At 40.6% G+C, this 15118-nt stretch overlaps 1 protein-coding gene across 3 annotated transcripts in view; it reads left to right on the forward strand.

Moving 5' to 3' along the window:
* kiaa1328 (KIAA1328 ortholog) overlaps positions 1–15118 on the forward strand; it is a 262954-nt gene that overhangs the window by 129998 nt on the left and 117838 nt on the right. For all 3 annotated transcript variants that reach the window (XM_041173529.1, XM_041173614.1, XM_041173697.1), the window contains 2 exons: positions 4192–4868; positions 7368–7466. In XM_041173529.1, the coding sequence (XP_041029463.1) occupies positions 4192–4868; positions 7368–7466 (776 nt within the window). The remainder of the gene's footprint in view (positions 1–4191; positions 4869–7367; positions 7467–15118) is intronic.

A 15118-nucleotide genomic window follows, 5' to 3' on the forward strand; every position in this document is an offset into this window, starting at 1 on the left:
GCTTCCCATCGGGCATCACGCTAGGCGGGCCTTAATTGGCCCGCCCACTTAAAATGGTGGCGGGGCCCGTTTCGGCAGCAGCGATTGGCTGCCCGCCGGCCGCCGAGTCAGTTGGGTCCGCCCGAACGTCAAGGGCAAAATTCAGCCCTTATTATCCAAAAAGGGAGAATTTAAATTAGAGAGCGGGGAAATAGCAGAGCAATTAACCAATTACTTTGATTCTGTCTTCACAGAGGAAGACACAAATAACTTCCCAGAAATACCAGGGAACCAAGGGTCTAGTGAGAAGGAAGAATTGAAGGAAATTAGTATTACTAAAACAATAGTGCTAGAGAAATTAATGGGACTGAAAGCCGATAAACCCCCATGGCCTGATAATCCCATGGTATAAAGAAGGTGGCCATGGAAGGAGTGGATGTGTTGGTTGTCATCTTCTAAAATTCAGTAGATTCTGGGACAGTGCCGGCAGACTGGAAGGTGGCAAGTGTAACCCCACTATTTAAAAAAAAGGAGCGAGGGAGAAAATAAATTACAGAGCAGTCAGCCTAACCTTAGTAGTCAGTAAAATGCTGGAGTCCATTATGGACGATGTAATAGCAGAACACTTAGAAAATATCAATGGAATTAGACTAAGTCAACCTGGATTTATGAAAGGGAAATCATGTTTGACAAACCTATTTGAGTTTTTTGAGGACCTAACTAGCAGAATAGATAAGGGAGAACCAGTGGATGTGGTGCATTTGGATTTTCAGAAAGCTTTTGATAAAGTCCCTCGTAAGAAGTTAGTGTGTGAAATTAAAGCACATGGGATCGGGGGTAATATATTGGCATGGATTGAGAATTGGTTACCAGATTGGAAACAGGGTAGGAATAAACGGGTCTCTTTCGAAGTGGCAAGCGGTGACTAGTGCGGATTGCAGGGATCAGTGCTTGGGCCCCAGCTATTCACAATATATATCAATGATTTGGATGAGGGAACTAAATGTAATATTTCCAAGTTTGTTGACGACATGAAACTTGGTGGGAATGTGAATGATGAGGAGGGTGTTAAGAGGCGTCAAGGTGATTTAGACAATATGAGTGAGTGGGCAAATACATGGCAGATGCAGTATAATGTGGATACATATGAAGTAATCCACTTTGGTAGGAAGAACACAATGACAAGAGTATTATTTAAATGGTGGTAGATTGGGAAATGTTAATGTACAAAGGGATTTGGGTGTCCTTGTACACCAATAACTGAACAAAAGCAGTGAAGAAGGCAACTGGTATGTTGGCCTTCATTGCAAGAGGACTTGAGTACAGGAACAAGGATGTCTTACTGCAGCTGTACAAGGCCTTGGTGAGACCTCACCTAGAGGATTGTGTGCAGTTTTGGTCTCCTTACCTAAGAAATGATATACTTGCCATAGAGGGATTGCAGCAAAGCTTCACCAGGCTGATTCCTGGGATAGCAGGATTGTCGTATGAAGAGAGATTGGGCCGACTAGGCCTATATTCACTGGAGTTTAGAAGAATGAGAGTGGATCTCATTGAAATGTATAAAATTCTGACAGGGATGGAAAGATTGGATGCAGGAGTGATGTTTCCTCTGGCTGGGGGAGGTTTAGAACAAGGGGCCATTGTCTCAAGATACGGGGTAGACCATGTAAGCCTGAGGTGAGGAGAAACCTCTTCACTCAGAGGGTGGTAAACCTATGGAATTCTCTACTACAGAAGGCTGTGGAGGCCAAGTCACTGAATATATTTAAGAAGGAAATAGATAGATTTCTGGACTCTAAAGACTTCAAGGGGTATGGGGAGAGAGTGGGAGTATGATGTTGAGATAGACGATCAGCCATGATCATATAGAATGGTGGAGCAGCCTCGAAGGGTCGAATGACCTACTCCTGCTTCAATTTTCTGTTTCTTTGAGTGTTGTGTGTGATTCAGTACACTGCAAATGAAATGAGCCTTATAAATTGGGAATGACTTCTCTGATTTGCAAATAGTAAAATTAAAATTTATAATGGCGCTAAGTTTTTGTGCTCAGTACTTTTTTTGCGAGGAGCAACAGGGTAAGCCATTGTATCTGAGTTCATTTGGTCCTTTGCTTAGCAAATACATAATGGATAATTCATAGCCTTTGCTGAGATATTATAATCTTCATCAAGAACGATATGTTTGTGCTGCATTTCAATCATTTAAAATATCTTTTTAAATCAATTTTGTGGAGATCAGAGTAAGAATTGGAAATAAAACTGCACATTTCCTAAATCATGTGTAACTTATGTAAAAGAACAAACTTTTATTTTCCTATGTGGCTACAGACAGACCTAATGTAGTTGTAAATCCTATGGCACCAAACAAAATTATTTCTGTGGCAATAATTGTGACTGTTTCCCAGCTCATAAAAAAGGACGTTAGTTCGGAATATCCAGTTTAATATTGTTTCGTAGTTTGTAGGATAAGGATTTTATTACAAAGGTTGATGTGGAGTTCACAATTAATATGGCAAGATTATCTATATTTAATGAATGTTGAGAAATTCGAGCTTGAAGCAACACTGCCATTGGAAGGTGTTGAGGATAGCATAGTAGGTAAACATCAGCCTTATGTATACTTTCCGGTGAAACAAAAAAATTTCTTGGCTAATTAATGTATTTTCAGACACATTAAAATAATTTTAATTTGTTAACCCACAAATGAACAAAAATATGTTTTATATTATTTATATCCTGTAATAAGGTAATCTGCAGTAAATCTCAGTGCTTGACACTTTGATATGATGCTCTGAATTTTGATTATATCGTTCATGTTAAAGCATGCTGTGCTACTTCAACAAATTGATCAGACATCATGATGGCTAGTGACATAATCTATGGATTCTGAGACTGGGTTATGCAAATGAAGTGACAAATTTACTCCTGGTTATCCTGTTGGAGGGTATAACAGTCACGCTTGGTATATTTATACATTGTGCCATTGAGGTAGGACACAGGTTTTTCACCATGGTTCACAACTTGATGAGTTCCGGTTCTCAGTTGCATTGTCAAGTAGAGATGCTGAACAGATCAAAGCCTGAGAATAAATCCCTACCTTTTTAAAGCCATTTACAGAGTCTTAGGTCATGGAATGCTCTGTAGCTGGGAATAGTGTAAGAAGGAAATAAAACATTTAAAAATTCAATCATACACAAGTAAAACTTGTCATTCAATTAATTCTATAAAAATGAAAAGTGCAGAGTAAAGTTGCCTCATTATTAGTTATAACTCCGCTTACTAATTTCTGCTGTGTATCCAGTGACTTTAACACAATGTCTTTTCATTGCTGTCCTGATTAAAGGTCATTGTTCTGAAATGATGGCCTGGATTTTGTTGGGCTGATGGGGATTCTCACCCAGCAGTCAGAGAACTGGAGAGAACCCCTGTCAGTTGTGTTGGGGAAGCCCAACAGAATTACATGCCCTTTAAGCACTTAAGTAGCCACTATTGGGCCCTCCCTGCAATTAAGATTCCCAGCGGCAGAAGACCCGGCCGCTAAGAGCTGCCGGCTAATCAGAAGCTGGCAGTTCCTCATACCACCAGCAGCCACCACTCCCACTGGTGGCAATGCACCCACAGAGGCCCAGGATCATCATGTGACCCCAGACCAAAGGTGAGTGAAGCTGGAATGGGTGTCTCAGAGGGGTGTCTTTCAGCATCCTCGCTCTTCCTGATGTCAGGTCCCTCGAGTGCCTGATAGTGAGGGATGTCCCGGGAGGTTGCTTGCAAACGCGACTGGGATTGCTGGGGTGGCCTTCCAAGGGTGCAAGAAGGCCATGCGGCTTCCGTTTAATCCCTGAATGTTGACAATTGGCTCATTAATGAGCACAATTGATATCCCGCCAGTGGTGGCTGGGCATTCTGTTTCAGTACCTTCTGCCCTCTGACTTAATTGGGGGAAGTTTTGCCGCTGCTGGGGGATTGAAGCACGGCCTCTTCCACGATTGAAGGGGCCTGGCTGCCATGTTTCCCGCGGTGATGGATTGCAGTATGTCCAGCCAATGACTCTGTTTCTACCTCCATAACTTAACCTGCTGAGTATTTCCAGTATTTTCTCTTTTCCAAGATACTTATTTAAATACATTGGTAATAATTTGCATGAGAAAATGCCAATAAAGGAATCATCAATAATTGTGCTGGTATTTCTGTTTCTTTGTTTTGCTTTTAGGAGCCTAACAAGAAGAATCTTCCTCAAATGGCTTCTTCCGACCTAGATGGCTCCTATCTTGGAATTGTTCCTACTTGTACGTTAAATACCACTGATAAATCTAAACAAGTGCTTACTGGTGCATCCCTCGCTCCTCACCTTCAATCTGACCTGGCCCAGCATTTCCCAAACCACAATCATCATCTTCAAGCCCAGCATACTGGGAGTTTTCCATCTCAAAATGGTTGTGGGAAAAGAACTGGAAATACAATTCGGGGAGAGCCAGTTGCAGGAAGACATTATGAAATGAACAAACAGTCAGTTGTAGGTGCTGTGCAGGCTGGTACCTTTTATGATACAGATGGCGGTCAAGCTCACTATGGATGGCTGAGAAGTAGAGACGCTGATCATAAAAATCAATTGACTAATGTACATAATGGGCATTTCAAACTGTTAACTGAACACAATGCCTATTCTGGAATGTTTCATGATCCAGCAATGAATGACCAAATGGGAATAATGGCTGGAGAAGTTTTGCATGGAAAGAAACTGCTGGTAGACCAAAAGCAGCAGCTGATGTGTCAGAAAATGGAGCTGGAACTGGAGAAAGAAAGACTGCAGAGATTGCTCGCTCAGCAGGAGACCCTGCTCCTTCGAAAGCAACAGCAATTACATGAGTCAAGGTTGGATTACAGCAGGTGAGAGCTTCATCGAACCTTGAACTTTCCTAATGGAATTAATTTATCCTTTGAAATTAACCTTTATTAGATTGGAAACAAAGTTTTAATTAAATCTAACTGTGTTGCCTATTGATTGCAATGGTTTTGAACCCCTTTCTCGGTACAGCTTTAATAGGTTTGAACAAAATGGATCCCATGTGGCAGCAACTTGTACAGTATTTCAGTTTTAACGGCTCTTAATTTTTGTTAAAATTTCACACCTGCATGGCATTCTGAATGCCAACACATTTAGAACAGCTGCAATTCAGCAGGGACTTTAACAACATTATAAAATAATTATCAGTAATTGACAGACACAGCAAACTTCAAAGGCAGTTGGGTGGTAACCAAAACACTTTGCTGTAAGAGTTTATGCATATTAAGAGCATGATGAATGGGTGAAATAGGGCTTTAGTTAAATATTCAATCAGGTTGACGACATATTTTATATTGGGTTGCAAATGTAATGTTGCTACTTCTAGTTTGGCTTTCAAAACAGAAAATCGTACCTTTATTCTACAAATTGAAATAACTTGTAACTTCTCCCCTGATTTATGCTGCTTTACAATAAACTAATTAATAAGCCAAAATTCAAAAATACAGAGATCCCGTGGTTCAATTAATTCTGAGTGAAAAAATTCCCACATAATTGGTTTTCACTTTTAGCCTATGGATTTCTGTTATGTATCCAAGTGAATTTTCAATATTTTACTATTAGAAATCAATATTAATTTTAATACAGCCAGTGTCCAAGAGGATATCATTTGCAACTTTGATTAAGGTCGTTTCAGTGCTGTGGCTGGCGCGGATGCCTGATTGGAGAGATTCAAACATGGAGTTACGGGTAAGATGGAATTGGGAGGCGACAATGCAGTCAGGAACTTTAAGAGAAGGGAGGTAGGAGATGGGGTGGTAGTTTCCAAGGACAGGGCTATCGACGGTGGGGTTTTTGCAGACAAAAATATTACAAAGCATTGTGAATAAATTTAATATTCACCTGATGAATTATATAAGTTGCTGTGTTGGGTTAAATGTTGAAGTTTGTTGGAAGTTATATCTCTGGTTCTTCATCTTTCTTGGAAGATTACATATGAGTTCGTGCTGGTAAAAATTATACATGATGAATTATGAGTTGTGAGCTTGGATAGGAGGTGGTGGGGCATTCTATTACTTTCCTCATTTAATCTTTCAGTTGATTTTTTTTGTGAATATTAAACAAGTAATGATGAACTGAATTATTTTTGTATAGTTGTTACATGCTTCTATTTCAACTGCTTTACATGACACCCTTACATTACTTGACTCAATAACTCCTTCAAGATGTTGCTGCAATGATGTCATCAGGAGGCACTGCTTAATATTAAATCAATAATAAGAAAAAAATACATGAATGTTAAAGTTAGCCACAGCTCACTTGTCTAGATTCCACCCCCCCACCCCCATAATGTTCTTTGAAAGGAGAAATGAACCTCGGAGTGCAGGCTGGGTATTTTACTGCAGAACGATATCTGTCCTGCCTTCGATGTATGCAAATTCATGCACTTTCCACCAGGAGTCAGTAATGATAACTTGGAGCCACCGTTCTTTTTTTTAAAATTTCCTTTGCCGGACACTGACTGTAATCGTTTCTTCATCCCCTGCCTCCTCTCACTTGGTTGAAAAATCTGACACCTTCTGGTGTATCCATTTTTAGCACCATAGCATACAGTGTATTTTGTTGCTGAGTCCTTACGGTCGTACATGCATGTGTATGTGTTTGGGTATTTGGACATTAGAATAAATGGAATGAACCCTGCTGTAGTACCTGCTGTTATTCATTGTAGAAACGTACACATGAAGGTGGCAAAGTTACTGGAGGCACCCTTCTACACAAAAAAAATACAGAAATAGGATTCAAACATTGATTGTAGCCTCCTAAAATTACAATATTATGTGCATTGTTCCGGAAGATTAAATGGATGGTTTTTGACTCAGGTTCACAACTGTAATGATGAGTATGGTAATGCTTGTGCTGTCAAATACTCTGGTTTATTTCCCTGTCTTTCCTCTTTCATCATTTCATTCTTGCTCAAGTAACCAAAGGTTTATGGATTATGTGTGCTTTGAAATAGGCTATCTAGCTTTGAGGGCTTATTGCAGATAAGAGGTTATTGAAATTACTCTGAATTATCTGTTGGAAATATTTCAAATACTGTGTTTTCAAATTTTTAGAAAGTAAGGAACCATTACAGTGTTTGAAGTTCCTCATATCTCCTTCTCAAAATGTACATTGGATTAATTCATACCAGTCTACCTTACAGCATTGTGGTTTGGGTTTTCCTAATTATATTTCCACAATTAATGGTTTGAGTCAGGGACTTGGAATGGTGCTATGAAAAAAAAAATCTAGTTTCTGTTCATGATCGGGTTAGAGAGTAGTAATATATATAGATATTATCAAATTAATGTAATTAAGAAACTTTTAATCTGTTTTCATAGGTTCAAATATCATCTGTCTGAAGCAGAAGAAATGACCTACAGTGAGGATCTGACAAACAAAACAAGAATTCCTATACCAAATTCAGTTAGGCCAGAAAGGTTAAATGATTTTTTTTTGCCATTCATGGTATTGTTTATATAAGCCAAGTATATTAAATGAGTATTTTGCATCTGTCTTTTTTACTAAATGAGCACTTTGCATCTGTCTTTACCCAAGGAAGAATTTGTTGTTCAAGTCAAAGTGAAAGAAGAGATTGTTGGAACATTGGCTGGGCTAAAATTTGATAAAGATGAGGTATTGGATTGGCTCCCTGTATTTAAAGTTGATAAGTCACCAGAATTGGGTGTGATACACTAAGGGCACTGAGGGAGGTAAGGGTGGGAATTGCAGAGGCACTGGCCATAATCTTCCAATCCTCTTGAGAGACTGGCGCGGTCCCAGAGGAATGGAGAATTGCAAAAGTTACACCATTGTTCAAAAAGGGGTGTAAGGATTAGCCCAACAACTACAGGCCAGTTAGTTTAACCTTGGCAGTGGGAAAATTTTTAGAAATGATAATTCGGTACAAAGTTAACAGTCATTTAGGCAAATGCGGATTAATTAAGGAAACCCAGCATGAATTTAAGGGAAAATATTTGTTGAGACAACAGAGAGAATAGATGAGGGTGATGCGGTTGATGTGGTGTGCATGGTATTTGATTAAAGTACCACATAACAGGCTTGTCAGCGAAGTTAGAGCCCATGGAATAAAAGGAACTGTAGCAACATGGGTATGAAATTGGCTGAATGGCAAGAAATAGCGAATAGTGGTGAACAGTTGCTTTTCAGACTGCAGGAAGGTTGATGGCAGGGTTCCCCAGGGGCCAGTATTAGCATCCCTGCTTTTCTTGATATATATTATAACTCAGACTTAAGTGTAGAGGGCACAATTTCAAAATTTGTGGATGACACAATGGAAATATTGTGAACTGTGAGGAGGATAGTGGTAAAGTTCAAGAGGACATAGGCTGGTGGGATGAGGAGACAAGTGGCAGATGAAATTTAATGCAGAGAAGCTTGAAGTGTTTGATTTTGGTAGGAATAACAAGAGGAGGCAATATAAGATAAAGGGTACAATCCTAAAGGGGATGCAGGAGCAGAGAGACCTGGGGGTAGATGTGGACAAATCATTGAAGGTGGTAGGGCAGGTTGAGAAAGTGGTTAATAAAGCATACTGGATCCTGGACTTTATGAATAGGGCACAGTGCACAAAAGCAAGAAAGTTATGATGAATAAAAACAGAAAATGCTAGAAAAGATCAGCAGATCTGGCAGCATCTGTGGAGAGAGAAGCAGAGTTAACGTTTTGAGTCCATATGATCCTTCTTCAGAGCAGAAGAGAGGTAGAAATGTGATGGATTTTATCCAAGTTATGATAAACCTGTGTAAAATGTTGGTTTGGCCTCAACTGGAGCATTGTGTCCAGTTCAGGGCACCACACTTCAGGAAGAATGTGAAGGCTTTAGAGAAGGTGCAGAAAAGATTCATGAGAATGGTCCCAGGGATGAAGAACTTCAATTATGTGTGTAGATTGAAGAAGCTGGGGTTGTTCTTCTTGGGTAAGAGAAGAGGGAGGTTTAATGGAGGTGAGGGGTCTAGACAGAGTAGATAAGGAGAAACTGTTCCTATTGGTGGGAGATGACTGGAAAAAGAAGCAACAGCATAGGAAATATGATGGCGAGTAGGCCATTCGGCTGCTCAAGCCTGCTCTGCTGTTCAACTGGATCATGACTGATCTACCTCAATGCCATTTTCCTGCATTATCCCAATATCCCTTGATATCTTTAATATCTAGAAATCTATCGATCTCTGTCTTGAGCATACAGATTGACTGAGCCTCCACAGCCTTCTGGGGTAGAGAGTTCCAAAGATTCATCAACTCCTGAGTGAAGAAATTCCTCCTCATCTCAGTCCTAAACGGCCTACCTCTCATTCTGAGACTGTGTTCCTGATTCTAGAAACCCCAGACAGGGGAAAGGTCCTACCAGCATCTTTTTTTATTCTTTCAAGGGATGTGGACATCATCTGTTAGGCCTGCATTTATTGCCTTTGAGAAGGTGGTGGTGAGCGACCTCTTGAGCTACCTCTGTTCATGTGTTGTGGGTACACCCACAGTGCTGTTAGAAAGGGAGTTCCAGCATTTTGACTGAGACACAGTGAAGGAATGGCGATATAGTTCTAAGTCAGAATGGTGTGTGGCTTGGAGAGGAACTTGTAGCTGGTGGTGTTCCCGTTCACCCTTGTCCTTCTAGGTGGTGGAGCTTGTGGGTTTGGAAAGAGCTGTCAAAGGAGCCTTGGGAGATGGTACACACTGCTGCAACTGTGCGTCAGTGGTAGAGGGAGTGAATGTTGAAGGTGGTAGATGGGGTGTCAGCCAAACGAGCTACTTTGTCCTAGATGGTGTCGAACTTCTTGAGTGATATTGGAGCTGTAGTAATCCAGGCAAGTGGAGATTATTCCATCGCACTCCTGACATGTGCCTTGTAGATGGTTGTCAGGCTTTAGGGTGTCAGGAGGTGAGCTACTTTCCGCAGAATCCGCAGCCTCTGACCTGCTCTTGTAGCTGCAGTATTCATGTGGCTAGTCCATTTCAATTTCTGGTCAATGATAACCCCCAGGAAGCTGATAGTGAGGGATTCAGTGATGATAATGCCATTGAATGTCAAGGGGAGATGATTGGATTCTCTCTTATTTGAGATGGTCATTGCCTGGCACTTGTGTGGCCTGAATGTTACTTGCCACTTATCGGCCTAAGCCTGAATGTTGTTCAGATCTTGCTGCATATGGACACGGACTGCTTCAGTATCTGAGGAGTCGCGAATGGCGCTGAACGTTGTGCAATCATCAGAAAAAATCCCAATTTTTGACCTTTATGATGGAGCCCTGTAAGAATTTTGTACGTTTCAATGAGGTCACCTCCAATTCTTCTAAACTCTAGAGAATATAGGCCCAGTCTCCTCAGTCTCTCCTCATAGGACAAACCACCATCCCAGGAATCAGTCTGGTGAACTTTTGTTGCACTCCCTCTATGGCAAATTTAAGGAACATATCTTTTTATTTCTGTTGGACTGTTGTAAAGAACATATCTTTTTATTTTCTGTTGGACTGTGGATTAGAATTACAATGGCTGCAGTTTGAAAGACTTGTTCACTAGAACAGGATGAGAGATATATACAATGTTGCAGTCCTGGAACAGTGTGTGCCACAAAAGACAGGATGGTGCCAAAAAGGAGTCCTGGATCAAGGGAGCTGCCTGGCAACAATGTTTTAATTGGCTTCTGACCAGGCGACCAGGTTTTGTGTGAGAGCAGGGCAGCTGAATAGCTCCTAGCCTGAAAGGAACAAGACCTAAAACCTCTTTCTCCAGTGTGTGGAAGATTCCAGTAATTCCACAATAATAGCTAGCTGGCTTTTCCTCCTCATATCTTTATAACCTGCTCTCTTTCTGAAAAGCCCTGTCAAGAGGCAAAGAGTAAAATCACTGTTGAAGACATTGAAAGGCAAGTGCTCAACCAGTGAACTAAATACTGAAAGTGCTGGAAGACCACCTCGTGTCATCAACAAGCATTGAAAGGAATTTGGAAGCCGTCAGTCAAAATCAACCGATAGAATCATGTACTCCAGAATTGGTGCTATTGAACTGTTTGATCCGAACCTTAAAATCCATGGGCAGAATTTTGCCCTTGGTGGGGGTGCTCGGCAGCCAAATAAGGCATTCCCAGCGTGGAACGCAAGCGGCAGTGCTCAGTGTTGCCTGTGCGGGTGGGCGGAGGGTGAGCGGACCTTGTGAACTTTGCGCATACATACGAAAGAGCACTTCAGTCTCCCTGAGTCATGGAGAAAAAAAAATGAAATAAAACAATAAAAATGTCATAAAGCATGTCTCCTCATGTGACTCTGTCACATGAATAGGGACATGTTTTTAATTCGAATGTGAAATTTTTATTTAATTTTTATTCGCTTTAGGAAACCTCACCCTGCCCGTGGATAAGGTTTCCTATAAAGTGCAAAGACTGCTTGGCGTTTTCGCCTGCCCGCCAACTATAAGGTTGGACATGCAGCTTAAATTTGAAATTAATTAATTAATTACCTTTTTAATGGCCTTAATAGGCTGCTGATGCCAGTATGTGCCTGCCAAACAAAACATTGCGGGGTTCTTTGAGGCTTGTCAATTCTCCCAAAGTAAGCTGCTTGAGGCTGTAGTTTGTTAAAACCATTACTCTTTATTTACAGCTACTATATACATATTGGGACCTCTGCATGAAGCTGAAACTTCTGCTCCCTCCAGATCTCAGTTATTCAATCATATGATGATACATCACCATTATGTCAGCATCATATGATTCTGATAACCCTTTATATCTCCCCCAACTCTTTATCGCTATAATATTTACCTCCTCGTACATCTCCCACAAAGTCTCAGACTTCACAGGATTAGTGTCTGGGGTCAATTTTCCCGATATTGTTCTGATCTCTTTCTGAGGTCAAGAATATTGCATACTCTCCCTTTTTTCGGTGTGGTTGTTTTTTTCCTGGGTGGCGTTAGAGCTTTGACTGACTGTTTTATTTTCAGGATCTGAGTTGTAAGCCCAGGTTTCTATTTGCTTTCTTTTCAAGGTTATTAAGGCACTGTAATTTCTTCTTATGGTACCCTAGTCTGTGTCAATCCTGTATGAGCTCAGTTGTGGGAGTTCTTTTGATTATTGTGCCTTCTCTCTGTTGATCTCATACCTACCTCCACCCTGGTAACTCGTGTGCTCTAAGCCTATGGTTAAAGGTACGAGCCTGTTTGTTTCTCTGTTCTTTTGCATGCTGTTGTTTGAGGTGGTATTGGGCTTAAGTTTCACATGTCAGAGATGGAAGTTGTGTTCTTAATGTCCTCATAAATAACTCAGAAGGTGAGAAACCATTTTGTAATGGTGAGGCTCGTTAACTCAGCAATTAAAGGTGCTTTCTTCTTCATTCATTCTTCTTCAGCAAATCTTACACCCCTCTCGTGCTTCTCATTGGCCCGAGGATAATGAGACAAACTAGTTACTTGAACAAAACCCTATCCCTTTTCAAAAATTTTGGAATAACTCATTAGTAAATTGCGGACTATCATCTGGCACAATGCCCAGAATTACATGTGTTGCATTGAGATTGAATAACTGCTTCCACCATGATGCTTTGCAATCTGTTTACTTTAATCCATCTTGAGGAGTAATCAGTGACAATAAGGAATGTTTTGCCCTTAAAAATCAAATAAGTCCATTCCCAGGCACTCCCACAGCTTGTAGATGTAATAGTGGTTCTTTTTGCTCTTAGACATTTACTGCACACATAAGAGAATTAGGATTTCTTCTATAGAAAGAGTAATGTCTGGCCACCAGACTGACTGTTGGACTCTCATGTAACATTTTGCTATCCTTAAGTGACTTTGGTGAAGTTTTTGAAGAATATCAAGCTGAAGTGCTGTCGATGATATGACTGTTCTCTCACTGAAGACTAGTAACTTGTCAATGACTCTGAAGTGCTTGCACTGTTCAACGTATTGGTGTAGTACTGGATAACTGGGGATATAGTCTGGCCATCCTTCTAGACAATATTCTCTTACCTGGAGACGCTCGTCATACGAACAAGGAGCAGGAGTAGGCCATTCAGCCTATCGAGCCTTCTCTGCCATTCAATATGAGCGCGGCTGATCATCTACTTCAATGCCTTTTCCCCACACTATCCATATATCCCTTTGTCATTGGTATTTAGAAATATGTTAATCACTGCTTTAAACATTCACAAAAGACTGAGCTTCCAAAGCCCTCTGGGCTAGAGAATTGCAAGGATTCACAAACCTCTGCGTGAAAAAAGATTCTCCTTATACCAGTCCTAAGTATTTTGAAATTGTGTCCCCTGGTTCTAGACTCTCCAACCAGAGAAACCTACATCTACCCTTTCTATCCCTTTAAGTATTTTGTAGGTTTCAATGAGATCACCTCTTATTCTTCAAAACTCTAGACAATGCAGGCCCAGTTTCCCCAACCTCTCTTCACAGGACAGTCCCGCCGTCCCAGGAACAAGTCTGATGAACTTTCATTGCACCCCCTCTATGGTAATAATATCCTTCTTAAGGTAAGAGGACTGAAAATGCACACAGTACTTCAGTTGCAGTCTAATTAAGGTTCTATACATCTGAAGCAAGACTTCGCTACTCCTGTACTTGAATCCTCTTGCGATGAAGGCTAACATACCATTGCTTGCTGCATCTGCATGTTAGCTTTCATGACTTATTGACCCTTTGTACATCTACACTTTCTAATCTCTTACCATTTAAGAAATACCCTACACCTCTGTTCCTCCTACCAAAGTGGATAACCTCACATTTTTCCGCATTATATCCCATCTGCCATGTTCTTGCCCTCACAATAAGTCTGTCCAAATTCTCTTGGAGCTGCTTTACACCTTTCTCACAGCACACATTTCCACCTAGCTGTGTGTTATTCCCGAACTTGGAAACATTACATTTTGTCCCCACATCCAAATCATTGGCTGCCAGAGGAGGTGGTGGAAGCAGGTTACGATAGTGGTGTTTAAGAGGCAGCTTGACAAATACATGAATAGGATGGGAATAGAGGGATACGGACCCCGGAAGTGCAAAATGTTTTAGGTTGATGGGCAGTATGATCGGCACAGGCTTGGAGGGCCGAAGGGCCCGTTCCTGTGCTGTACTTTTCTTTGTATCTTTGTATCTTTGACTTTGCCCAATCGGTTCATGATTATCCAAGTATCCATTTAGTACATTCCTTATAATACATTCTGGCATTTTCCCTACCAACAGGTCTGTAGTTCTCTGTTTTCTCTCTCCCTCCCTTCTTAAATAGTGGTGTGACATTTGCTACCTTCCAATCTGCAGGAACCATTCCAGAATCTCTAGAATTTTGGAAATTGATTACCAATGCATTTATTATCTCTAGAGCTATCTTTTTCAACACTCTGGGAGATAGAATATCAGGTTCTGGGGACTTATCAACCTTCAGTCCCACTAATTTCTCCAATACAACGTTCTTACCAATACTAATTTCCTTCAATTTCTCATTCTCCCTAGCCCCTTGAACCTCTAATTCTGGGAGATTTCTTGTATCTTCTTCAGTGAAAACAGACACAAAGTAATCATTTAGCTTCTCTGCCATTTTTCTTTTCCCCATTATAAATTGTCCTGACTCTGCCTGTACTGGACCCACATCTGTCTTAGCCAGGCATTTCCTTTTTACCTACCCATAGAAGCTTTTACAGTCCACTTTTATGTTTTTTGCTAGTTTACATTCATTATATTCTCCATTTCTTTATCAGTTTCTTGGTCCTCCTTTGCTGTATCCTAAAATGCTCTTAATCATCAGGTTTGCTCCTATTCTTGGCAACTTTCTAGGCCTTTTCTTTTAATCTTATACAATCCTTAACTTCCTTTGTTAGCCATTGTTGACTGATGTTTCTTTTTGGGTTTCTGTACCTTGAAGGAATGTATAGTTGCTGTAAACTATGTAGTAATTAGTTAAAGACTATCCATTGCCTCTGTACCATCATACCTTTTAATGTATTTTCCAATCCACCTCAGCCAATTTGTTCCTCATACCATCATAATTTCCTTTGTTCAAATTTAACACCCAGGCTTCAGATTGAACTACCTCACTTTCAACCATAATGTAAAATCCTATCATATTATGGTCACTCATCCCTAA

This window comes from Carcharodon carcharias, chromosome 1 (assembly GCF_017639515.1).
Source record: "Carcharodon carcharias isolate sCarCar2 chromosome 1, sCarCar2.pri, whole genome shotgun sequence".
In the NCBI taxonomy this organism is placed as follows: domain Eukaryota; kingdom Metazoa; phylum Chordata; class Chondrichthyes; order Lamniformes; family Lamnidae; genus Carcharodon; species Carcharodon carcharias.